The sequence below is a fragment of the Sander lucioperca genome, chromosome 6 (assembly GCF_008315115.2).
Source record: "Sander lucioperca isolate FBNREF2018 chromosome 6, SLUC_FBN_1.2, whole genome shotgun sequence".
Lineage (NCBI taxonomy): Eukaryota > Metazoa > Chordata > Actinopteri > Perciformes > Percidae > Sander > Sander lucioperca.
The window spans coordinates 13,626,598-13,653,853 of NC_050178.1; the positions used below are offsets into that span (position 1 = coordinate 13,626,598).

At 39.7% G+C, this 27,256-nt stretch overlaps 1 protein-coding gene across 2 annotated transcripts in view; it reads right to left on the reverse strand.

Moving 5' to 3' along the window:
• Positions 1-27,256, reverse strand: part of igsf21a (immunoglobin superfamily, member 21a) — a 220,206-nt gene that overhangs the window by 141,108 nt on the left and 51,842 nt on the right. For both annotated transcript variants that reach the window (XM_031302022.2, XM_031302021.2), the window contains exon 2: positions 526-638. In XM_031302022.2, the coding sequence (XP_031157882.1) occupies positions 526-638 (113 nt within the window). The remainder of the gene's footprint in view (positions 1-525; positions 639-27,256) is intronic.

Genomic DNA, 27,256 nt, shown 5'->3' on the forward strand with positions numbered 1-27,256 from the left:
AAGGGCCTCAGCTGCTACTGCTTTCCAATTCAAGTGCTTATCAGTGACTCTCTTGAAGTGAAACAAATCGATCCTCTGTGAACTGTAATGTTTTTTTGCAGATTTGTTTTACCAGTCTTTACTTTTATACAAAACCTTTAAATATGCCAGGCTTATGGACGAAATAAACTATCTTGTACATACAAAAGGTGTTTTGGTTGTTCTCCTCCAACAGCAATCTAATTATTGGCAGCACTTAGGCAGTGTAGTACACCAACTGGGATTTTAATAACTGTTGAGTCACCAGCTGTGAACTATTAAGACATGATGGTGATGACCAGCATATTGAGAAATCAAATTTCCAAGCAACAACTTGTTTCCTAACAAATGCAGTTTGACAGTGCATGGTTGTTCTCCTTACGCTGCCATTAACCTGTGATAGGACTATTGGCATTGACCTCCTCAGATGGCGAATGGCTAACATGAAAGAAATGAAGAGAGTGCTTAATGTCAATGAGTGTACACAGTGTAGACAGGTTTACTCACCCTGTACCAAACAATCTCTCGAAGCCTTCCGTCAGTTTTGAAGTTACACTTGAGAGTAACAGTCTCGCCCACAACAACGGGAGGCAGGGGCTCTATGGTAACAGTCAAATATCCTGGAAAAACAAAAATGTGGAAAGAGTTTTATTGCAGTCATATACCATAAAACACTTTGCCTGAACAATAAACATGTTTTTTGATGTCCTGCTGAGGTAAATGTTGGACAACAGCAATGAAGTAGTCATGAATTTACATTTTAAAAAGCTAAGATTGAATGAGTCCGAACTCTCTTGTGGAATAGTGCCATGATTCATCTTTATGCAATTACATAACAAGCACTCTCCCACATGGGGGTTATCTTATTACTGTAAATATCACTTCAGTTGTATTTACTTAAGTGGGTAAAATCATTCACATTAACAGTGCAACCATTTGTGTGTTTGTGTGTCAACAAACCTCTGAGAGAAGCAAAGGCATTTGAATGACATCACGATTCAAACAATTGCTTTGAAGAATTTGTCATTCATCATCAGTAAATATAAATAACATAATGAGAAATGTCAGAAACAACAACATAGAAGTGTTGATTTAATGATGAAAATGTATTTTAAAGGATAATGCGGCCATTGATTTTGACAAGGGTAACTCAGTCATTATCTCTATAACATATTTTTCTTATTTTTAGAACACAGAGAATTAACTGTCTAATTAAAGGAGAACTTCTGTATTTTTAAACATGGACCCTATTTTCCCATGTTTCTAAGTTACTAATGGGGACAACAACTTTTTAAATTGGTCCAGTATTGAGCGAGAGCCCTGCAGCTGATAGCCGTGAACTGGGCTGCAATGTAGTCCCTCGGGGCAATTATGTGCCATCAATGTCAATGAACGTTAAAAGTCTTTGTTGTTTCCACTGACAGGCTCAGATTGTTATTATAAGTGTCTGACTACTATGGAAAGATGGAGAAGTCTTGCTCTAAAAACTCATGAGAGGTGACTTGTTGGCAGAAGAGAGCGGTGGAAATGTTGGTGACAGTTGGAGAGAGGAGTGCTAGGGGAGAGGTTGTTGTGTTGGAGTACATTAGTTATAGCTAAATGTTATCTAAAAGATTTGTAATTGCGCTATTTCTAAATTGTGTTAAAGCATTTTTCAAACACTTTAACCTTTGGATATAGACAGGCGAAAGTCGTAGTGGCTAGTTGTGCTATCTACAATTGGATCCTAACACACCGGTCCATACACTGCGCCTTGCAGACCATCGGGTCTGCAGTGACCATTTTGACCGGGATGACTCCCGCCAGCCAAAGAGCAGAAGACATCCTATACCAAAGCACATTTTGCTAAAGAAAAAAATGCTGTACCAAGAGTGGGGAGCTGCAGACAGGGCAGGGCAAGCTAATGCTATTAGCTAAAGTTACAGTGTTGACCTGGCATCAGTAAGTTACACACGAAAGCATGGCTGGATATCGTCAACATCTCCATCTTTCCATAATGTAGTCGGACACTTATAATAATGATCTGAGCCTGTCAGTTGCTAAAACAGCATTTTTAGTGGACGTACATTGACGGTCGCTATTGTCCTGTGTGATTACATTGCAGCCTGTTTCACGGCTGTCGGCTGCAAAGCTCTTGCTCAATACTGGACCAATTTCAAAAATAGTTGACCGCATTAGTCACTTAGACACTAAAACATGGGGAAATAAGTTCCAAGCTGAAAAATATTAAAAGTGAAAATGTTCACCTTAAATGCCATGAAGTAGCCTACACCGCCTGAAGCTTCCCTATTGTCAAATAATTAAAATTATTTATATTTTTTCATTAAAAAGGAACTCAGGGTTTTGTGTTAACAGGCATAAACAGACAACAGTTACACACATTAACAAATTACACACATACACACTCACCAAAAAAAAAAAAAAAAAAAAAAACAGTAAAGGAAGTTCTTTAGTTCCACTATAACTATACACAAGGTGATAATACGCATAATGGGTGGATACAAAGGGAATTACCTGGTGATAATGACAAGGTGTGGGAAAATAAATGCATCCACAAATTGGAAGGGGGCAATTAGATGAAGACTGTATGGAGGACAGATTCAAGAGAAGGTATTACATATCCTAACTTGTGGGGGAAGGCAATATAGTGCCAACAAATGAATCTATAATGTACATCTAAAATATATCTAGTTTACAAAGAAGTGTAAAGGGCATCTCTTTATATGCTACCATGAGTGAGCCAGCAAGGGTGCATGAGCTGACTTCCATTGACAGACAACAACCCTCTGTCATAGCTGTTTCAACACATTGATTATTTAATTAGGGAACTGGATCTTGTAAAACAGATGGATATCACAGTAGAAATATAAAAGTGTTAGAATATCTAAGAAAATAAATAATTCTCGGAAAAAGCGCTCACAGCATGCATCCTCACTGTTATGCAATAAGGGTCTCTCTAGCTCTGCAACCCGTTGCACTCTATTGAAAATTCCTAAGCAAAGTTCCGAAGCACTGACACCCAAAGTGCACCCTCTGCTCGAGTGCTGTGTTTGTTTATGTTTATTTCACCAATGTTTTATTTCAAATTTTATTTAATGAAATATAATTTTTCTTATTGATGGCTTGCAGTGTAGGCACACAGAGTTGGATGACTGTGACAAAAGTCTGGCTGAGTGTGGCTGAACAACAATATAATTTGGAATAGCAGGCAACCGTGACAATCGTTACCATTTAGCGTACAGTATGAGGGGCTGTTAGGCACATTATTTAGAATAACCATGCATATGCAGTACATGTAATGGTCCTCTCACATCCACATATAAAAACAAACTCATTCATTGACAAACATTGTGTAATTTTGTATGAAAGCATTTTTAGATTTCATTAATACGGAAGGCATTGCAGTTGAACCAGAAGGTGGTTGAGAAAAGAAAGCACATTTTGTTAATACCCCAATTTTGTAATTGGTTTTATTTATTCCTGTTTTTTTTTTTAAGTGTTATTGTTTAGCGTTTATGCTGTGAAAAGGTTCATTAGTTATATCTATTTTAAGCATGTAAAAAGAGCTAACAATGAGAGGATTGGTTGTTCTTAGGTGATGTAGTTCACTTGGAATTAGCATTAACAAAACAAAACACAATACTGTCAAATACAAATACAGTCATATCAATAATTAAAAAACTACTGTTATACGATGTTGGGCACATCGCCCAGCTCTTAGTCACTCAACTGGTGAAAGACCACAGAAATATGTCCAACCACCTGTTATGTTTCAAAGAGAGTCTCGACAAACCCACTATATGCATGTCACAATGTATACTGACAGTTTTCTTTTAAATTACATTCACTGTTTAGAGCAGGTACATGGACTTTAAAAGTAATCAAAATGAAAGAAAGTCAGGTTGCACTTCATATAAGCCATAAAATAGGCTTAAAATATAAGTTCAAAATGTTTCCCCTTGACAGTTAGTGATACAACCCCGAGTGAGCATCCGCCTGCAGTGTTCAGATCCTCAATGTAGCAGGTTGATTGGTCGCTATGTTTTTAATCACACCAAAGAATTTCTAATAAGGGAAGAAGTTCCACTCTCTCGTTACTTCCGGCTTCTGAACTGGTTGCAGTTCAACCAGAGTTCCAAATAGGGGGCGCTCACAGGCCAGTGCAGAATTTGGGTTTATTGATGTATTTCCCCCCCAATAATTGACTGTTCTTTCTCCCACAGTTGCTGAGTGCCGAAGGTGGTGGTGTCTCCCTCCTGTGTGCTGTGTTTTCCCCCTTTGGTTTATTTTGAGTTTTTCACCACTGTGTGTGTGTGTGTGTGTGTGTGTGTGTGTGTGTGTGTGTGTGTGTGTGTGTGTGTGTGTGTGTGTGAGAGAGTGTTCACGTGTGATTGGGGTGATCCTTCCCTGAGATCCCACACCCCTTGACCCTGTCCCTCCACTGGGAAGGCCTTAGCACTTATCTCCCCTATTTCAGTGTGTATGGTATTTTAATGGTATTTTATACTTGACATTTTTTAGTAATTGTATAAATAAAATTATTGTCTTTAACGGAACTACGTCTCTGGCTTCGTGCATAAGTCGAACCTGTGTGCTTTCTGTATTTTGGTAGTTTAACTATCGAGCTAGTCAAATCCTATTCTCGGGGTGAAATTCCCCAGGTGGCATTGCCGGTGTCTTCCTTGGGTCTGGGAGTTGAGTGGGCCAAAAAGGCGCTCGACCCCAAAAAGTCCCACTCGCCACATTAAGTACAAATACCACATTGTAAGACATACACTGTTACAAGTAAAAGTCCTGCATTAAAAGTGTTACTTAGGTAAAAGTATGTAAGTATAATCAGGAATGTACTTAAAGTATTGAAAGGAAAGGTATTCAATGCTAACAAAATTCCCCCTGTGACAGTTATAGTACATATATAATTAAATTATTACTCATGCATTAATTTGAAGCATGATTTTACCGCTGTTTATGTACTTAGTTACATTCCAGCACTGATTTTCACCATGAGTCATCAACATAATAGCTAAAGTGAGAAAACATGCCAAATTGCATGAAGGAAAATGTCAAAGTTCAAGTGGTATTGGCCCCAATGTTCTTTCATAAAAAGAGCCTTCTAAATTAGTAACTCACCCCTATATTTATTTATTCATTCATTCATTCAGTCATTGTTAGGGTGTTTGGCCGTTTGTGTCCAGAAAAGTGTCTAGAAAATATCTGACATCACGCTGAAACAGGATTTTTTTAGTCGCCTCTCTGCAATACTGCTGAAATGTGCATGTTTCGTCCTTGTTAGGTTACAGCGAGAACATTGTATAGAGACTTTTTGTGCTTTGCAAGACCTTCTACATAAGAATCTATATGGCTACATAGTTTTCAGAACACTATACATGGGATGATGGATCTAAAATGCTAGCTCAGGTGAACAGAATTTCCCCTGAAGATTTCCAGAATTACCTGGGTTTACATAATATTTAGGACAGTGTCAAAGAGAACTAGATTTTACTGAATAATTCAAAAGTATACACAGCAAACGGCATGTACAGCAAATGAAAAAGTGCATATAGAGAACTTCTCATTTTAGAAAATGACACAATACAGCTGTGGATTTGTGTGGCACAGCAAATTACAAGCAGAGCAGAGATGAATAATCGCCACCAAAGAAAATACATTACACAGCAGAAAATCATTGTCACTTGCCTTTAAAACATAAGGCCCAGACGTGCGCATTTTAACGTAGACCTTTTGTTTTAAATGGCCAAACACGCACCAAAAGTTTATGAGGCACGTTAAAATGCTTTGACACGCCCACTTCGACCTTGTTTAGATTTTGGAGCGTCAAATGAGAGAACCCAGCGGCCAAAGCTGCTTTTTCTGCAGCTGATCTACATGGAGAGAGTTACTGTACTGGTGTGATCAGAATCAAAATTTGTATTCATTAATTTATATTCAGGCGCCTGAAAAGTGACTGCAGGGTCGGTGCCTGTGGTCAGACATTCACAATCTACCCTATAAGCTTGTGCTTTAGCCTATATGTATTATTAAAAAGTGAAAATATATGAATGCAAATTAAATATACACTCACCTAAAGGATTATTAGGAACACCTGTTAAATTTCTCGTTAATGCAATTATCTAATCAACCAATCACATGGCAGCTGATTCAATGCATTTAGGGGTGTGGTCCAGGTCAAGACAATCTCCTGAACTCCAAACTGAATGTCAGAATGGGACAGAAAGCTGATCTAAGCAACTTTGAGCGTGGCATGGTTGTTGGTGCCAGACGGGCTGGTCTTAGTATTTCACAATCTGCTCAGTTACTGGGATTTTCACGCACAACCATTTCTAGGGTTTACAAAGAATGGTCTGAAAAAGGAAAAACATCCAGTATGCTGCAGTCCTGGGGGGCGAAAATGCCTTGTTGATGCTAGAGGTCAGAGGAGAATGGGCCGACTAATTCTAGCTGATAGAAGATCAACTTTGACTCAAATAACCACTCGTTACAACCGAGGTATGCAGCCAAGCATTTGTGAAGCCACAACACGCACAACCTTGAGGCGGATGGGCTACACCAGCAGAAGACCCCACCGGGTACCACTCACCTCCACTAAAAATAGGAAAATGAGGCAATGTTGGCACTTCAAATCTAATGCCTGAAGTGCGCCATAGGAGCATCAATTGAGGAGTAACAAATGAGTTGGTCAATTATCGCTTTTAGTGCGTTTGAGCTTGTACAGTTCAGGGTATCTGCATTGGTAGACACAGGTCAGAATGACTCTCGTGTCAGCGCACCTAGATTTGCTTATTAAAAAGGATCTTAATTTAATCAGCAGGTTGAAGAGATCTTCTCTCTAGAGTCAAATTGAATGAATAAACCTTTCCAGAGACTGCATGTCATTAACACAGAGCTGATGCTCTTAGAGAAAATCCTAACCACTTACTACCAAACCACAAGAGGAGCAGCCTGGCCTTGTCTCGGTGTGAGTTTTCCAGAGGTATGACTATTTTGCTCATGGGATTCATTCACTTTCTGTAATAAAACATCTAAAAGCAAAAATTCTATCATCAGGTAGGGGACCCTGGGACAAAGTCTCATCGGATGGGGGTCTGTGGTCTACTTTATGTCAGTTTAGGGGTCCTTGATGTAATAAAGTTTGAGAACCACTGCATCAGATCCTTACAAAAAAGAATTAAACATAATATATCAAGTAATTGCTTGGTGATCTCCTTGTGTGGTTGCAGGGATTAATTGTGAACAGTTCATTGACTATGTGGCACAGAGAAAAATAAAGCATAGCCAATGACAGAAAAATTCTCCGAAGCATGAGGGGAGGGATGAGGAATTTTTAAAAGAGCAAATTACATGGGTTATGCACTCATGCCAGGGAAGTTCACATTTCAAATAATCCCTACGAGAAACTGGAACAGTTGCAGGCTGCACATAGCAAGACATGAGGGCATAATTCCCACGTAATTCAATATCCATCGAATGCCATCCAAATGACTTCATAAATTAGACACATTTTATTTGCCAATTCTCTGTTGAAAGTGTTCCAACGGAGCAATATCTCTTGGTTAGCTTGATGCCCTTGTTAAAACAAAGGCTAATATGGGCCATGTTCGCACAGCAAAAACGCCATTGTTAATTCAACTCTGAGGCGTAGAAATCAACACTGTGTAAGTGTTTGTGTAAGTCGTCGCCCATCGGAGATAATTCAACACTTCAATTTAGACAGCTGCCCGGGAGCCGTATCAGCTCTGAGTGGACACACAAGTCTCCAATCAGCCCTTGTCAACTCAAAATCATGAAGAATAAACATTTCATCCGTGCAGGCCGGCAGGTCATCAGTTACTTCAACCAACAGAGATGCTTCCATAATTACATATAAAACAGCACAAATCGTATGTTGTTTATCACAATCTACCACAATGATATGATTCCAACATGTTAACATTTTGATTGCAATGGAGAAAAACAAGACTGTTGCTTGTTTTACTCTTCATTTTGCAAGCTCTACTAAAAGAAAACCATTAAAGTTAGTCAGATAGCTTTAATCTGCAATGTTGTACAGACTGTATGAACGCTGGGCACTTCACTGTACAGCTTTTATTTTACTTCAATGTGTGAAACAACATATTTAAACAGTCAGAAGGGAACTGATTCCCTTTCGGTGGAAAGAGCAATCTATGAATTATGAAGCAGTTTCTTTTAGTTTTGTTTGAAAATGGGATGTAAGACAGAGTGCAAAACAATTTCTCCCAAAATGAGTTGGAATTCCCAATATGCACCTCATGTGTAAATTGTTTAAAGCAACACTAAAGAACTTGTCCCGCTTTGGTCCCCCTACAGGTTGGAAGCGGAATTGTCCATTACATTACATTATCCAAGTTTGCCAGATCGGGTAGCAGATCTGTAGTTCGAATGAACTGTACAATGTAATGTAATGGACAATTTCGCTTCCAACCTGTAGGGGGACCGAAGCGGGAAAAGTTCTCTAGTGTTGCTTTAATGCATGACACGTTGAGCCTTTAAAGGAAATGTGACCTAGTTGTCAGGATGGATATATCCAGTGAGCTCTAACAAGTTATGCCTGGCACCGTGAACACCTTCAGTTTAAACTCAACAGACAGAGACTTAAGTCCTGTTTTCAGGCTAGCGCTGCACAATATCGACTTGTGTTATGAGCCCTGCATTCGAAGGGGCTCACAGCCACCTACCCATAAGTTCATTCTTCATGAATCAGGCACTATGCCCAGGCTGATATTACATTGAAATAAACACGCAGGTAGAACCAACAGCTTGTGTCACAAATAGCTCCAATTACTGTGGGGAGAGATTAAAGAAAATGAAGATTTAAAACTTCCCTGATCAAATGAAAATGTTCAGCATCCTCAGAGAAACCAACTGCTTTAAAGGGAAATACTTCATTATCAGGGATTGTGAGGGTAAGCATACGGTTCAGCCAAAAATCCTTGAAAGAAATTTACTTGTCTTGAAACTTAAATCCATTTGGCCATGAAGCAGAATACTTATATATCGTTGTGTGAGTATATAAGCTAGTGTGGAGTGGCCAGAGAGTGCATGGCATTTAATTGGCTCACATTAGCTGCTTGTAGAGGCAGACAAGGCCTCCGGCTTGTCTTAATCCATCAGAGGCGCTGTTGGAACAACATCTAATGAGGGCTGCAAACTATGCTTTCTCCCATTAATAACAGCAATTTGCCAAGATGCAATGAGAAAACAAAACACAGCCGATGATGGACCGGCCCAAAATGTGCCTGTTATTGTGGCCTGTGATTTATGGCTATGGTCTACCTTTGCTTAGATGTCAGTGCAACTAAATGTATGAGAGAAATGGATGGCTGAGTTTCTCAGCTCTCTTCCTCATCTGTGCCTCTAAGCAGTGTGAATAAACAGCTGATCTGTCCAAAAGACATTTATGCATTATCACTTTCACAGTATATGTGAAAAATAAGCTTTTCAATAAGTGACAGCAAGGACATAGGACATAGTACCTGAACCATGTTCACAATAACAGAGACATGATACCATGTAACACTGCATCAGTATTTCTGTTCGAAACGGTCTTCCCCCGAAAAATGCTCCCAGAGATCGTTTTTTCACACAGCATATACAACTTATATTTACGTTTCGAGTGGCGACGCCCTCTAGTGGCCGTAGTAGTTATGATAGGACAAACAAAGACAGGACTTTCAACCGGGAGAGCGGGGTTCGAGTCACATTTGAAAACAAACGTTTTCTCAGCAAGTGTTTTTTAACTTAACGAACGTCACATTCAGCATCACGTGCGTAACCTTCAGGAAATTAAGTAACGTCTGATTTTAACCCAAACCACAATCTTTTTCTCAACCTAACTAAGTAGTTGTTGTGCTTAAAGATAAACAAACTGCAACCGTTAAAGACATTCCCTGGTTTAGATATGAGGTCTAATTCCCTCCACCGCTAGGGGTGCTATTTTATGACGCACTCCTGTGAGTCGTATTAAAGGGTAGGAACAAACGACCCATATCGTCGTATGGTTTGGAGGACTTGTTCTGTTCATGTCTTTTAGCAAAACAAAGAATTTTGGCACGGTTTACAACATCCTTAATTAAACACATGTAATGTGCCTGGTATAAAAATGTTTGTCCACTACTGTATGGAGGTCCAGCAATGTGGACACGTGGTAATCAATACATTCTGCTAATAACTGCATTGCTAAAGCCAGGTGACTATATTGAAGGCAAGAGCTTAAGGCAAGTGAGCGAGTGATGTGCTATTAATCGTCAATGATCTGGAGGGCCCATCTGAAACCCATCTGAAACATTTTAAAGTCTGGAGCCTAAGGCAAACAGGGGTATAGATTAAGTAAATGGAACATGTTATATGTCATATTCAAACTATTCTTAATAAAACAATATTCACTAAGTGAGGAGCTTAGTGGCTTTTAAAGCTCTTGAAGAGCTAGACAGGTATCATAGAAGTACTTGTACTGCCTCATCCTTTTATATTTTAGAACATGAATAAAAGTGAATACAATATATAAGTTATAGTTTAAAGAATAATAGGATAATGGGAGCAAAAAAGTGTCTTCTGAAATTCCTGATTTATGGTCCAATCACCAGGTTTGGTTAAATGGTGTAAAGAATGTTGAACAGTAACAATAGCAGGTTTCTGAACTATAGCACTAGGTTCTTGTGGATTTACAGAAGGTGCACAAACCTTTGCACTTTTATGTTATTTATGGGGGGGAAAAAAAAGAAAAAATAATAAATCACACCTTTATTTTAAAGTAAAATCCATCTGTTTTCCAACCTTTGGCCTTATTTTTGTCCATTATTTTCATTTTTGTTAAAGTTTTGCTTCATCACTGAGATGTGTCCATGCACCATCTCTGGTAGTCAGAGCTTTACAAGCGGAATGCTCTGAGCAGGCACAAAAGCGATTTGTTTGACAGCTTGTGTTGCCTTATTGGTCTCTGTTGTAAAGCTGTATCTACCTTTGTTGCATCCTGACATCTCACAAATGTCATGGTGCTCTAACCACAAATGATGGCCGAAACAACCAGAACAGGGGAGTAAAGATGTCCTATTAAAGTAACTATTCTTAGATGAATTCCTACCAGGAGGCAACATGCACAGAATAAATCACTCCAAATGATCTGATCTATTCCTGGTCACTTTAAAAGTGTGAAAGGGGACCTATTATGCTTTTTCTTATTTTCTGTCTCATATATATATATATATCATAAATAATACAATGTCAGATGTCCATATTAAACGTGGCCAAAGCTTCAAATAATGTGTTTAATATATGTGAAAATAATCCCTGTAAGCAAAACCTTAGATTTCAGACTCTTCTGAACTCTCCACCTCCAAATGTTTTTTTCTACTCTCAGCTCAGGCTTAGATCAACCTGTGCCAGATTTCTTTGTATACTGTAGTCATCTGCTCCAGGCATGTTACTGCAGTGTTTACATTACATACACTGCTACATGTAGCTACATGCTAACGTCAGGGAAACCTGTAAACTTGGTTGCAGATGTTAATTTCTCCACAATTTCGGATCACATTCCTGCTGGAACATGTTTGATTGTGTAGTCTTTGGTTTAGAAGCCTTTATTCATGATTTTTCATGGTAGAAAGTGCATACTTTCAATCATATATACGTTACAATCATCCCCGGCTGCATTGACAGATGGTACAAAGGAACGAAGAATCAAGAAACGTTGACCAATCAGAGCAGACGGGACTTTTTCGGGAGGGGGGCTTAAAGAGACAGGTGCTTCAACAGAGTGTCCCAGACAGAGGGTCAGTAGAGCAGCAGACATGGGCAGTATGAGAAAAAAACAGTTTTTGAACATTACAGAATGTAAACATGTACTAATAGAAACACAAAATGCAAGTATGAACCTGAAAATAAGTAAATTCCTCTTTAAAACAATGAAGAGTTATTATTATGACTGTATAATCTTCAGCAAACAGCAGTGTTGAAAGTCACAGTGGATGAATGAGCATTGCCGGTTCCACAAAGTCAACACATCTCAGGTAGTGATTTGTAACTGTACATGGAAGCTGAGCTAAGGAAGCATTACGCGGAAGGAGAATCTGGATGGCTGCTTGTTGATTTATTCTGGCCTACAATCCACGCCTGTGGAGAAGGTCTTCTTTTGTAAACAGAAAGCTGGTAGCTGATGGGGTTTCAATCAGAGTGATTTACTGTTTAATGACATGCTTCAGCTTCAAGAGTGTCCGTTGTAATCCACTGCCATCCCACAAGCCCATACAGCTACAGTGGATAGCAATCACGTGGAACCCTATCAGTGGGTGTTCACTCAGAAGGGCTTTAGGCATGAGGAATTATCATGTCATTTGTGAGACGAATTGAAACCAGGGAGGAAATGCAGCCAGCCTTCCCACATGGAGTTAGTCAGATGCAGCGTTTTGTTTGTCATTTCTGCAGTTAGCTGGCAAACTACAAAACAATGAATCTCTGAACCCCAGGCATGCAAACAGGTCAGGGGTAAAAAAGGTGAGAATGATATCCCCGACCCTCTAGGGGGATCCGGGGATATGCTCCCCTGAAAGTAAATGTACATTTTAAAGTTAAACGCAACAATCTGGTGCACTTTGAGAGCAAAATTAAGAGGCTAGATCTATGTAGAATATGTGCTCTTGTAAACAATGTTGTGTTCTTGTAAACTTTTTAACCATGAACACATTTTTGTATAGGATACTTTTGAGTCATGAAAAGAAATTAAACAAACGGGATTACCTGTGTTGAACTACTTACTTTTCTATTTATTACCGGTAGGCTAGAGGACAGGGTAGGGATCAACTTGACAAATAAAAAATGACAATAATGTATTCTGTTCTAACTCTCCCTACATCAAAAGGACAAGCTTGCACACTAAATTTGGACATTTAATTTTATAAATACTTGTTACATATAGAGCATCCAATCTGTACATTTAATATTAATTTTGTGAAACAAGGACATTAAGCACTCATTCTTTGAACAGGTGTCAAAGGATGAAATTCTCATTCTGAAGGAAAGCATTTCATTCTCACGTTATTGGACCGTTCTGTGAGACAGCAAAGGCAAGATGATCTGCAGCTTAAGTCAAAAGCATCACTTAAACCTAACAAACATCCATTAGACATCATTTTTAATCTCAGTCTATTGATCCAAAGTGCAGCAGACCAAATAAATTAACAGCTATTAAAGCAACACTATGTAACTTTTCCCGCTTCGGTCCCCCTCCAGTTTGTCTCATTGGAACTACAGCTTGCGCTAAAAGTTACATAGTGTTGCTTTAAAGCAACACTAAAGAACTTTTCCCGCTTCGGTCCCCCTACAGGTTGGAAGCGGAATTGTCCATTAAATTACATTGTCCAGTTCATTCAAACTACAGATCCGCTACCCGATCTGGCAAACTTGCATAATGTAATATAATGGACAATTCCTTTTCAAACCTGTAGGGGGACCAAAGCAGGAAAAGTTCTCTAGTGTTGCTTTAAATGAAAATAGTTTCTACTAGATGATACCTGACAGATCATATGGTGAAAATAAAGTACACATATACTTTACTTGGGCAAAAGAGTAATCCAGTTCACTGTCTGAAGTTAAACAGACAACTTGTCATGGTGGACAATAAGATATATTATTTTCTAACTCTCCCTTCCTCCCTTTTGACAAACTTTGCACCCTGATTTTCGACATTTAATGTTCCTGGGCTTTGAGAAGAGCAGCTCTAATGCCCTCGACCCAGTGATGGAGACCCTTAGTCAGGCAGCCAGCTGCTCTCCTTGCAGCCTGTTAAGGCGCAAGGTGCACATGGAGCACACTGTCAGTACTCATATTTTCGATAAGAAGATTAACGTTATGTGGTTTGTCATGTAAGTTAGTTTAGTGTAATGAGGGGAAGCCAAACCCTGTTCATCCCACGCTGCAAAAACACAAACACCAGTGGAAAATCGGTATAGCTTCCCTTTAACATAAGCTAACGTAATTTAACTAGATATACCATAATTACAAACGTTATACATCGTTTGGCATGACAAGCTGAAGAGGAGACTGTCAGCTAACATTAGCTAACACGTAACTTATGAATCCTGTTAAAAACAAGGAAACAAGCCTTTTTCCACCCCAACTCAATATATTGAAAGACACGCTTTTAGAAGATACAAGGTTTTAGTTGAACAGCAGCCACATAAGGCTTTTGTGATAAAGACAGAGGATGACCACTGCTGCAGCATGCAAGTGGCCCACGGGGAGTTGGAGTACCAGACCTTCCATGGCCACACCATCAGGAAAGATGACACAAACAGCCATGTCTGGTGTAGATTATCCAACTGGGAGCTTGTATGTACAGGGATAAATGTGCCATTAGCTTGTGTATTTCCTCTGGAGATTTGTAAAGCCTGATATAATCAGTGTGGGGAGTTTACCATGCATGCATTTATTCACATTCCAGGAGTGTATATGACAAACAGAAAAAACTTAGGTAACGTTAAAAAAGACCAATGCAGCACTCTTTTTTTCGGCACCCGCACTAAACACGTCCTGTCCGCAGAGTACTGCATTTTATCACTGAGCTAGGATTACAAAAGGCATATTTGAAGCTGTCAGAATATGTGGAAATTCTGTGGCCTTGAGATGCCAGCAAAGGCACTAAAACATAAAACTCACAGGGTGACAGCAAAGAACTGTTAAAATAATGGACGAAGCTTCCGGGTCTGAAAAGTAAAGCCAATGCAGAAGTGCCTTAAAGGTCTGTGTACTTGGTGGCCAACGGATTTTCGTTTTGAAAGGAAAAAAACAAAAACGAAAAACGGCCAGTTTCCCAATTACCATTAGTAAATAGGAAAACAAAAAACGGAAAACAACCCATTATTCGTTTTTTGTTTTGATATTAAAAAACGGAGAACGAAAAACAATCTCGTTATCCAATTTTCTTTAATGTATTTGTAGATGGAACTCGGAAATTAAAATGTGTGTATAAATCTTATTCCTTTGTCAGTACCCGATCCGTACCGCCTGTAAAATCCGTTCTGTGCACTGCCTGATCAGTTCTACGCTTGTGCGAACACCGGCAAACTTCACAGCTCTATGCACGCATTGGCGTAAGGATGTTTGGACATTCCCGGTTACCGGAAGAAAACATTAGACAGTGACAGTAGACCGTTATGATGGCAAAGATGAAGTTTACAAGGTGTTTGCTGGAGTTGCCTAAAGTATCTGTTAATGATATACGGAGCGTCGTCTGGCCATCCAGTACAACACCATGTAGCAAATTAAATAAAGGCTTCAAATTTTACGTTTCGTCATTTCTTTGCAACTTTGAAGGTAATTTGCTAACGCTAGCTAGCCTGAGCTAGAAGCCTTGCTTTGGTGTTTTAAGTCATGACTCCGTCCTGCTTCAGGTTAACCATGTTTTAAATAAAGTTTAAGCATGTGTATACCTCTCACTTCATGTGTTTGTACTTTTATGAAAGTATCAGGTAAAAACAGGGCTACAAATGAGATCTCTGTGAGAGACCAGCTAACTCCTAGCAAACTATTATGTAGCTCAATGCTGGACATTTCACCCCTAATTCCGGTCACTTTACTGTATTTGTATTTGTTTAGTATTTGGTTTAGAAGCCTTTATTGGTGATTTTTACGGTACAAAGTCCTGCTACATACGTACATAGCTAGCTATATATGCTCCGCTATGTCGCGTTAGCATGCAGCTACAATAGTTAGCTATGAGTATGCTAACGTTAGATTGTAGTGGAACGAAGCAGCACTTTCTAACGTCAAAAATCGCAGACCAAACACTACACAATCGGACATGTTTCAGCAGGAATGTGACCCGGAATTGGGGAGAATTTAACAACATTGCCAGCTAAGATGACCGTTAGCATGTAGCTACTATAGTGTTTACTGCCGTTAGCATGTAGCTACTATAGTGGTATACAGCAGTGGTGGCTGGGAGAGCTGTCATCCCATCTTCAAAAGGACACTTATGTACGTTTACACTTCATCGCATTAATAATAGACAGTCTATGGTTATTAGTCAAGACGAAGTATTAGGTAAAAACATTAACGTAAACACAACAACGATGTCGCTACACGGTTTTGGATCAGTGACAAGTTTCGAATGTTTGTAGCTATGACTATTGTATAATAAAGATTTAATAAAAAAGTTGTAATGTTTGGTCGTAAAGTGTTGACACATGTTACTTATATACAGTCTATCGTGCAGGCAGAACGGATCGTGTACCAACAGTTACAAATCGCACAGGGACATTGTTAGTTTTCTACTACGTAATTATGCGCATGCACAGAACGGATCTTACAGGCGGTACTGGCCAATAAATGCTATTGAAGGGCGGGTCTTGGCGTGGCGGGAGTAACTTCCGGGTCACGAAAAAAATACCAATGCAAAATTAAGGAATACGACTTATACACATGTATTTTAATTTCCGAGTTCCATCTACAAATACATCAAAGACAATCGGATAACGAGATTGTTTTTCGTTTTCCGTTTTTTAATATCAAAACAAAAAACGAATAATGGGTTGTTTTCCGTTTTTTGTTTTCCTATTTACTAATGGTAATTGGGAAACTGGCCGTTTTTCGTTTTTGTTTTTTTCCTTTCAAAACGAAAATCAGTTGGCCACCAAGTACACGGACCCTTAAACCTGCATTTTATCTCATTTCCAGCAAGGGAAGACTCTACTGGTTACAAACAGACGTCCGTTTCTATAGAAGTCTAAGGGAAAATTACCCTACTTGATTTGTTACCTCAGTAAACATTTGCATTACAAGTTCATGGTCTCTTATGGTATTGCTAAATTTAGCTTAGCAATGTGTATCCATGGCACTGTGTACATTAAAATAGCCATGAACTTGTTTTTGGGTGTTGTCCATGTTTTTGTCTTAATCTTTTTAACCATTTCACTGTCTTTTCACTTCATCAAAATTGATTGGAACATTTTGGTCGCCTAAAAATTTCTTGTTCTGCATTATGCAACCAAGCTAGCTGGCTAGCGTTAGCTGGTAACTTAAGGGAAGGTTTTCGGTGTACTGCAATACATGCAGATGAATGGCAGCAGTACCCAGAGGTCCGCGTTTACCTGCCGGTAAATCTCCACTAGATGACTCGCTTCAGAAGGTTATAGGAAAGCATAAACTGTCATTTCATTGTTACGCAGATGATTTGCAAATCTATTTGCCTATTAAAGCAAATGACAGTGTCGCACTAAACTCCCTGCTTAGTTGCATCACTGATATTAAGCTGTGGCTTTCAGAAAAACTTTCTTAATTTGAATGAAGATAAAACGGAGTGTATTATTTTCAGTACTTCAGGCACGCAAAATGGTCCAGCTTTGAGTTTGGGAGCTCTAGCATCCTACACTAGGTCAGCTGTCAAAAATTTGGGGGTTACTTTTGATTGCAGCATGAAATTTGACAAGCAGATCAGTGATGTTGTTAGAATGAGCTTTTTCCAGCTTCGTCTCCTGGCTAAAGTTAAGCCTTTCCTCAACAGGCACGATCTAGAAAAGGCAATTCATGCCTTTATTAGTTCTAGGTTTGATTATTGTAATGCTCTTTACGTTGGTCTGAATCAGACCTCCATCGCACGTCTTCAACTTGTGCAAAATGCAGCTGCTCGCTTTTTAACAAACACATCTAGACGTGCACATATCACTCCTGTTCTCTACACCCTTCATTGGCTCCCTGTGCGTTTTAGAATCGATTTTAAGATTTTATTGTTTGCTTTCAAGGCCTTAAATGGTCTGGCCCCGGAGTATTTGTCCGAAATTTTAACTTTGCGGGAGCACAACCGGTCATTGCGGTCTTCAAACCAGCGACTTTTAGAAGTGCCAAGGTCTAGATATAAACGGTGGGGTGACCAGGCTTTTGCAGTTGCTGCCCTGAGACTCTGGAAGAAGTTACCCCCTGATATCCGCACTATTACAGATGTAGCTCTTTTTAGGTACAAACTTAAAGCGCATCTGTTTAGTCAGGCTTTTAATACGTAGCAGTGGTGTGATGATTTCATTCTTCTGTTTCTCTGTAACTATTTCTGATTTTACATGTTCTTTCTTTATATTGTATGATATGTGTTTTTATTCTTGGTTTCGATGTTAAGCACTTTGGATACCTGCTGGTTGCTGTAAAGTGCTATATAAATAAAGTTTGATTGATTGATTGATTGATTGATTGATTGATTGATTGATTCAGAAGGGTTGAAAATCGGCAACTTTCCCACTTTGGCATTTAGCTTAACGCAACGCCATTGCAACCATAAACCACTATGGCTTGGCCATGTCATCCTCCCCAGTTCCACCCCTTTGTCATAGATGGCAATGGCCATATTGCTTCAAAACGGCAGTCCGCAAACCAATGGGTGATGTCACTGCTGCAACGTCCACTATTTTAACAGTCTATGATTGACAGGTATAATTACAGTGGATGAAAAAAAAAAAAGAATTTAAAAAGGATAAATATGGTTTTTGACATGACAGCCAACTGAAATGAGACCTGACCAACTTAAGAATCAAGAACTGTTAAAAAAAATGTACTTTATTTAAAAACATTAACCTGATTTTATAAGCTACAAGGCAATGATGCTGTAAAATGGGGCTGAAGTTATGCTGTACTCTAACTTAAATCTCCCTCTGCTTAGCTAAAGAGATTAATTATAATGACATATCTGGTAAATTTTATGAGAATTGAGATAAATTCATGACATGTCTGTAGAATAAAAATGCCTTCAGTTCTTGAGAGGATATTGCAAACCTGCATCATTCTCGCTATGTGAATCCATCTGCCTTTTAGCTTCATTATTGCAGCTGGAAATGATTTGTTATCATTGTTCTGTAGCTGCCAATCTCAATAATTGAGGGAAAAGAAATCAACCAATTTCTGCTCACGGAGGGCTGTATCCCTGCTTTTTGAAAAAAGCTGCACTCAAAATGTCATGCATCTACAAGTAAATTGTAAATGGTCTGCATTTATATAGCGCCTTTCTACCTAACCAGACAAAGCGCTTTACAATTTGCCTCTCATTCAGAAACACACACATATTTATACACCAATGGTGGCGGAGCTGCAATGCAAGGGGCTGGCCTGCCCATCGGGAGCAACTTGGGGTGTCTCGCTCAAGGACACTTCGACATGCAGACAGGAGGAGCCGGGGATTGAACAGACGACACGCTCTACCTCCTGAGCCACAGTATTAGTACGAGAAAGATATTATTTGCCGTAAAAATGTGTTCAGACACGATAAGAAGTTTTTATAACAAGTTTCCGACCTCATCTTCTGTGCCCCTTTATGGCCTTAGAGTAACACTTTTTGGAAATGCAAATGATGTACTCATGAAGACTATAGTGTCAGCCATTGTCTGCCTATTCCACCGTCAGTAAACCCCAGGAACTGATGTTCCTTCCAACAAAAAGAGTGGGCTGGCCACCAGAGCACGACTCTGCACTCAGCACTATGCAGTGAACAAAAAACGGTTTATCTGAAGAATACTTGCATGTCACGAACCTTTAACATAGGAGATTATGGATGGTGCACACAGCACAGTGAGCAAACAGAGTCTTCTGGCACAGTGCTGCAGGCTGACACACCAAGGTGTCGATCTGTACACGCTTTCAAAAACAAGGAACAGTCAGCGGGGTATATATAGGAGGTAATGAAGTAAATGTGGGTTGTTTAGCTGATGGTGCAGTTGTTTGTCCATGAAATGTTTGGATTTTGTAGCATTTCTGAAATTACTGACTGTTCTCTTGAATTTAGAAGGGCAAATGCAGGGGCGATTAACTGTGTGTTTGGTGATATGAATTTTACTGGAATATAAACAAACTTGGAGCAGTGGAAAATCACACATTTTTATATAAACAGTTAATTGAATTATAGAGAACAACATTTGACCAGAATGTAACTGGTAATTGGTAAAGGAAATGTACTTATGTTATATCCAGCACATGTGAAGTAAGTAAATCAGCTGCAGGCATAAACAGAAGTGTTTATTTTGCCTAAACAATTAAGTGGACACCTGCAGTGGAAACAGAAAATATGTTCCCAAATCCTGCCTCAACCCCTCAAAAAGGTAATTTTTCAAATAGGCTAGCATTGTATGATTCTATTCATTATCCTTATTCCTATTTCCATCCCCTGGTACAAAGCAACACATTGTCATGAACGGGTCCATATGATTTCATACAAAAATGTATGCACACCAAAACGTATGATATCCTACGAAATTAGGAGACCGCCGGCTGGTCACGTGACGCCGGGTGGCTACGAGCTCCATGACGCCGAGCGGCAGTTGCTAGTTGTTTAAGCCGCTGCAGAGCTTCGTGACACTGTCTACAGACAGTTGTATCAGCGGAGGTTGGTGGTTCAGTTACCCAAAATTAGGCGACTTTGAGCCAGGAATAAAGCACCGCGAGCTGCCGGTCTTTTCGGCAGACATTACGCTTAAATTTAGTCCACAAAATATGACCATTTTTGAAAAAGATTGTGGTTTGGATTAAAATACTCCTCAGGAACACGCATTTCCTGGGTGAAAGACTTTAGTTTTCCCCGGGAAGCGAACTCCGCTCTCTGGTTTGAAAGTCCTGCATGTTAACACACACACCCATCTACCCCGACCTCCTCCCTATGCGGCCAGCGGCGTTCTTGCACAACGACTGTCAATGTAGTGAATACAGCAAAAATAAGGTGAAATGCTTACGATGCTTAACATTTCGTGGCTTTTTTACCGAATGGTTCATGAGAACAGGCTGTACAAAGAGTGTGTGTGTGTGTGTGTGTGTGTGTTTTACATGAAGTAAACACATTTAGAGCTGAGCGGAAGTCACAGTCCAATTTTTAGTGACACATGCACACACTCAAACACACACAGGCATACAAAGACATGATAAAAGGTGGCCAGATACACTGGTGGATCAATGAAAGATACAGGCTGTTCTCATGAACCATTCAAACTTTCACCCAAGAAACGCATGTTCATTCCCCGGGAGTGTTTTAATCCAAACCACCATCTTTCTCCTTTTTTCCTAAATTTAACTATTCGTTTTGTTACCTAAACTTAACTGTCGTCGCCGAATGGCGCTCACTTTTTGTCGGCGAAACTCAACTGCCACGGCCCCAGAAAGGGCCGTCATTTCGCGGCGCTCTGTAGCCGGCTACCAGTAACCTATTGTCAGCTAAACTGAACTAGCAACTGCCGCTGATACGAGCAACAGCTCACAGAGCTCTGTAGCCGGCTTCACGTGAAACAGCCGGCAGTAGGATATCATACAAATTGGTGTGCATACAATTATGTACTGTGGTGGATTTTCTTAGGCTGATTTGTTGGATCGAAGAATCTTCAGGGAGACCGGATGGTATAATAATAAGATCTTTATTCAATCAAGAGACCCAGAGTATTTTCTACAGAAAATGAACTTCCTTCAGCATTCGTTCCTTTTACACACCTCTCATTGGACATCCCAGTAACCAACATCCCCATATAAGGTCACTCAAACTCCTCATGCTCTTCCAATCCTTTATCTAAACAGTTGTTGGAGTGACTCTTGGACATCACTCTGAATGGACGCTCAACACTGCATGTAGGCAGAAAAAACAGGGTTGAGACAGAAAAGTTGACACAGAAAAATAGGAAACATAGGTTAAACATATTAAGTTAAAGTACTAGATTAAAATAGGAGTGTAAGAGATAAAACAAAAGCCATACAGTACGATATCATATGAACCCGTTCATGAAAATGCGTTGAAAGATAACTAGTTGTTGAAAAGCTTTAAAATATGCAGGCCATGACTAGGCTACATAAAACTGTAACAAAAAAAAAACAAAAAAATCTTGAATCAGTATCAGCGCCTGTACAAACAATCTACAAAATCATCTGAGGGTTGTCCTGAAAGCTGCTCGCAGTTTGTCTGTATTTTTCCAATACTTAGTAATAAATACAACAAATAAATCTCGAGCTCAGAGGAATGAAATGTCACAGAGCCTTGGAAATATATATTCCAATCTGTTTTTAATAAGGTAAACAGGACCTGGGTGCCATATTAATAAAGGCCTCAAAGAAGTCATGATGCTGTTACCAAGGTAGCAAGATGTCCCGGTAACCCAGAGACAGACTCACTAGGGTATCAATCACTGTTTGTGCATTCAATCTGTAGACCCCTGCATCACCACAGGTCATGAGCAATGGCAGGAAACGGGAGAGGAGACGGGGGCAGTGTGGAGAAATGGCCATTTTGAATGTCAAGCGAGAAGATTTGAGGAACGCATCCAGTATGCGAGGAACATAAAGTGCAGAGTCAATTTATAATAGCAGAATTGCTGCAGTTACGAGAAGGTCATTTCATGTTGTTTCAGTGACTATTCACAACATATTTTCATTGGTTTGCTCTTGTTTTCTCCACTTTGAAGCCTCACTCAACCACTTCAGAAGCACAATCTCCCACTGGCAGTGTATTCTTTTTTTTTTTGCTCAAATCATTTTAGTGTGAGGCCAAAAAGAGGAAATCCAGTTTTCCTTGATGTTCCAAAAGGGGAAAAAGGGGGAAAAAGGGGGAAAAAGGAAGCATTCAAAAACTATTGCCAAAGTGACCTCAATTAAGATATTGACAGTTGAGTGTATTGAGCATGCATGACAAACACAACCTGCAGGGTTGTGTTTGCGGCTCAGCTGATTTCTGGTAATGTATTATATATTTCTATTAACTCTAGTGGCCTGCAAAATGAGTCTCCCTGCTATTGTAACCTTACCTTTTTTTTTTTTGCTCACGGCAACGTGCATTCTTCCCTCTTCAAATTAGACAATGGTACGAACAGAATGACAGAAAAAAAGAGATTCTGTCATCTAGCCAACTTCATTTAAGGGCAGAGACGTCATGTTGTGCATGAGGCAATGGAAAACTGGAGTGCATAATCTTCAATCTATGCTCGCACAATCATCATACAGCCTAGAGGGAAGAGGCCCGTTGTGTAAATGAAAGTAGGAATGAGTAAAGGGAAAGGAACTGTCAGAAAAAATATATGTTTTTGTGAGAAGAGTCATTCTACTTTTTGAGATATCAAATTTGTAATGTTTAAGGTGTCACTGTGACAAAAACTGCAATGAGGATCAATGAGAAGCTCTAAGAGAAGTAGGCCTACAGTAGAAGGGCTACAGAAATGCATCACTGTGTATGACTGGAAGTTCAAAGAGCACATAAGCACAGCAGTTTTGGAAGTGTGATCAAAGTGATCATCGAAAGAAAACTGCTGGCTTGTTCTCTTTTTCTTGGATGTATCAAGCTTGAGTTAAAAACTATAGGTTTTTCATACATCGTAGTCCAATTACAAGAAGTGAAGCTACATACATATCATTGATGATGCTTTCTGACTAGACTGCTGTCCTCGATTACTCGGCCTCCCTGAAAGATACCTGGACTCTGAGACCATCCACCTGTTCCTCAGCACCAATCTGGCCAAGTGCAGAGGGCGTAATCCATGGTTGGATATTACATCAAAAGGCCTCAAAGGCCAGTGGGTGTTTGTTCGTCACTCAAGAGCCAAGCAAACTGGAAAGGGGATAAAAATGAAACTTGCATGCTGATTTATCAGCACTGCTGTGAGGATTAAAGGACTGCCAACCCCCTGCTTGCATCACCAACCCACTGCCTGCATGCTTTGTTTCAGCAGCTTTTAAACCCCCTCCGTCTCTTAAAGTGCCCATATTATGAAAAAATCACTTTTTCTGGGATTTGGGGTGTTATTTTGTGTCTCTGGTGCTTCCACACGCATACAAACTTTGAAAAAAAAAATCATCCATGCTGTTTGAGTGAGATACAGGTTTCTGAATGTGTCCTGCCTTCAGTCTCTGGGTGAGCTGTTCAAAATCTGCACGGCTTTCTACATCACTAGCCGAAACGAGGGGCCTAGGGGGCTAACCGTTAGCATGCTAGCTCGTTCTCAATGGCAAAACACTGCTACAACACATACAAATTCACCCTAATCTACAAAATAAATTGTATAGAACTACTTACATGTCCCTGTTCTGCAGGTATTCCCTGCTTGTCTCCCAGCTAATCCTGCCTCGTACAGGCCAAAGTTGATGGCGCGGTGGATATAACACATGCCTTTGGTGTGGGAGACCTGGGTTCGAGTCCCACTGCGGTACATCAACCAATGTGTCCCTGAGCAAGACACTTAACTCCTAGTTTCTCCAGAGGCGTGCGACCTCTGATATATATAGCAATCGTAAGTCGCTTTGGATAAAAGCGTCAGCTAAATGACATGTAATGTAATGTAATGTTGGGGAAACAGCTAGCTAGCTCATATAATCCTTACCTAGCTACTGCACGTGTGCGACTGACAACAAAGATGTTACAGCAGTGAGAGGTCTCACTCTGTAGCTAAAACAGAGACCTGAACACAAGGTGAAAAGAGGAGCTGCAGCAATGTGCAGTACAACAAAAATATGGTGTTTTGTTGAAAATGAAACCATGTAAACCTATTCTGATACAATCTCAAACTACAATTAAGAACCTGAAAATGAGCATAATATGGCCACTTTAAGATGTGCTTCATCACTTTAACAGAATCATGCCTTCGTCTGAAAACGTTGCTGGATAAAAATGTGCTGCAAAGGAGACAGGCAGTGCAGTCCTCTAATCATTGATACATTTCACCTCTATGAAGGTACACAGGCATGTAGGTCAGGTAAGCAAAGCCTCCTTTTTCCCTTTCACAAGTCAACCTTTACCGTCAAACAAAGGAGAAAAAGGACACACCCAAACCCAATTACAAGCTTTGTTTTGTGAGGGATGAGGAGGCCACATGACGGCTGATAAAGAACACACATCCCACCCACTTTCATTTTCTTTTCTTTTTTATCCCCCAACACGGCCGCACTTGCACTATCATGCTTTTGTACTATGTGGAATTGCATCCTATTTTTTTTTACTAAAATCCACATGAAGTAACTACTCGGCTCCACAGCAGAATTATTCAATGCAGGGTGAGGTGGTGAGCAGACCTGTATTAAAAACTGCAAGAAGAGGAGACAGCTGTCCCAGCCCACGTTCTTATGTGATCTCTGCTTAGGGAACAGGCTGGTATTCCAAAGCCCCATCTGAAAACAAATTAAAGAGGATTAAAGGCTGCCACTGCAGCTCCTCTCCTCTGTGTTCTGGGGAATAAAGTGTCCTGTTGGCCAAAATGGTGACCTTCACACTGACTTCCTGTCCTGCAGGTGAACCACAGCAAACATTAAGGTCATAGTATAGATGCAGCAAAAATGTCACAGTGAGTATATTGAAGGTAGAAGGATCACAAAGGTTACATGACCAATTGAATAAATGGGGGAATGTGTTAAAATATCATACACAAGGCACTCCATAGATATGACATTAACATTTTTTTTTTTTTGCTTGTGTGTTTATACTGGCTTTTGTCTCATGTTTGTGATTTTGAGTCTTTTTAATTTTTATTTTGATTGGTATTTTATTTATTTTTTGCTTGCTCATTCTACTGTTTGGGTTTTATTTTAACAAGTTTATCATGCAAAGCACTTTGTGACATCTGTAAAAGGTGCAATATCACAATAAACGTATTATATTATTATTATTTTGGAGGCATTCTACCATGAGTCTGGTGTTCAGCCAATACAAGATATGTTCAGGTGGATTGAGGGTACTAATCTGTCCAGACGAGAACATTCCACTGTCTGGCCATTAAAAAAACTCTTTGGTTGGATCATTGTTCCACTAAATTATCCTAAAGTTGTGTGTGTGTGTGTGTGTGTGTGTGTGTGTGTGGGGGGGGTCTTTGAGCTGGTGTTCGCCTCAAACATCCCTAAGTTGGCGATCTATTTTGTAGTCTAGTCTGCTGGAATAGGCAAAAATGGAAATTATGTAACTGTTGAATTACTTAAAGGAGAATTCCGGTCAATTTCAACACGTAGCCCTGTTGTTTGGAAATTTGGAGTGCTGTCAGTAGCAAGAAAAACTAAAATAATCGGTGCTGCCTACACCGTGTTTATCCCCCTGCTAGCGTTAGCACCCAACAGGCTTAAACAGGGCAAGTTTTAAATGTGTTTTTAGCCTCTAAACATGCTCTAAATGTCATTACAAGTGCCCATGTGCAGTGATTCCTTCCGAGGGAACACAGCAAATTTGACTGGAATATTGGACTGTATGAGTTCGACAATCGACTAGTGTGGACTTGACCAGAAAACAGGAAATAAACAGAGGTATGTGCACTGGCTGGATTAACAAAACTTTTATGCCTTTCCGTCACAGCTACTGCAGTCAGATTCGCTGTATTCCCTCGGAAGGAATCACTGCACATGGGTAGGCACTTGTAATGACATTTCGAGCATGTTTAGAGGCTTAAAATGTTTAAAACTTGCCCTGTTTAAGCCTGTTGGGTGCTAACACTAGCAGGGGGATAACATGGTGTAGGCAGCACCGATTATTTTAGTTTTTCTTGCTACTGACAGCACTCCAAATTTCCAAACAACAGAGCTATGTGTTGAAATTGACCGGAATTCTCCTTTAATGACTGCACCATGCATTTCCATAATCGTCTTTTCACTTTGGGTCTAACAGCTACAATAACTGTTGAGGTATTAATTAAAAGTTCATTTTTCATGACTTTCAATTAAGTGTAATAAAAAAAAAGACTATATCTGTCTATATCTACTATGTTAGACAATAGCAAAAGAACACTGAAAACATTGCTAACTTATGTCAGATTAAACTAATTTGTACTTATCCAGTGAAATGTCTCAAAATCTATGGTAACGGCACAAAATGTGGTATTGACATGCATGGTTCCCACAGGATAAATCCTAATTATTTTAGTAATTCCATGACTTTTCATCTAGTGCCATAATGAGGTTGACATTTGTGGGTTTGAGTCAAATGTCTCAACAACTCTTGGATGGATTGCCTTTACATTCAGGACATAACTTTATGTTCCCAAGAGGATAAACTGTAATAAGTTTTGTGATCCCGTTTTATAATTTTTTATAACACTGTTATCAGATCAAAATTTTAATTTGTCCAATACCTTAATTTATGACCAAATACCTGCAAAACGAACGACATTCCCATCAGCCTCAGCTCTGCTTTACTTCATGCTTGTAAGCAAATGTTAGCATGCTAATTTGCTATAAACACTAAGATGGTGAACACTGTAAACAAACTACATGCTAAACATCAGCATGTTAGCATTGTCAT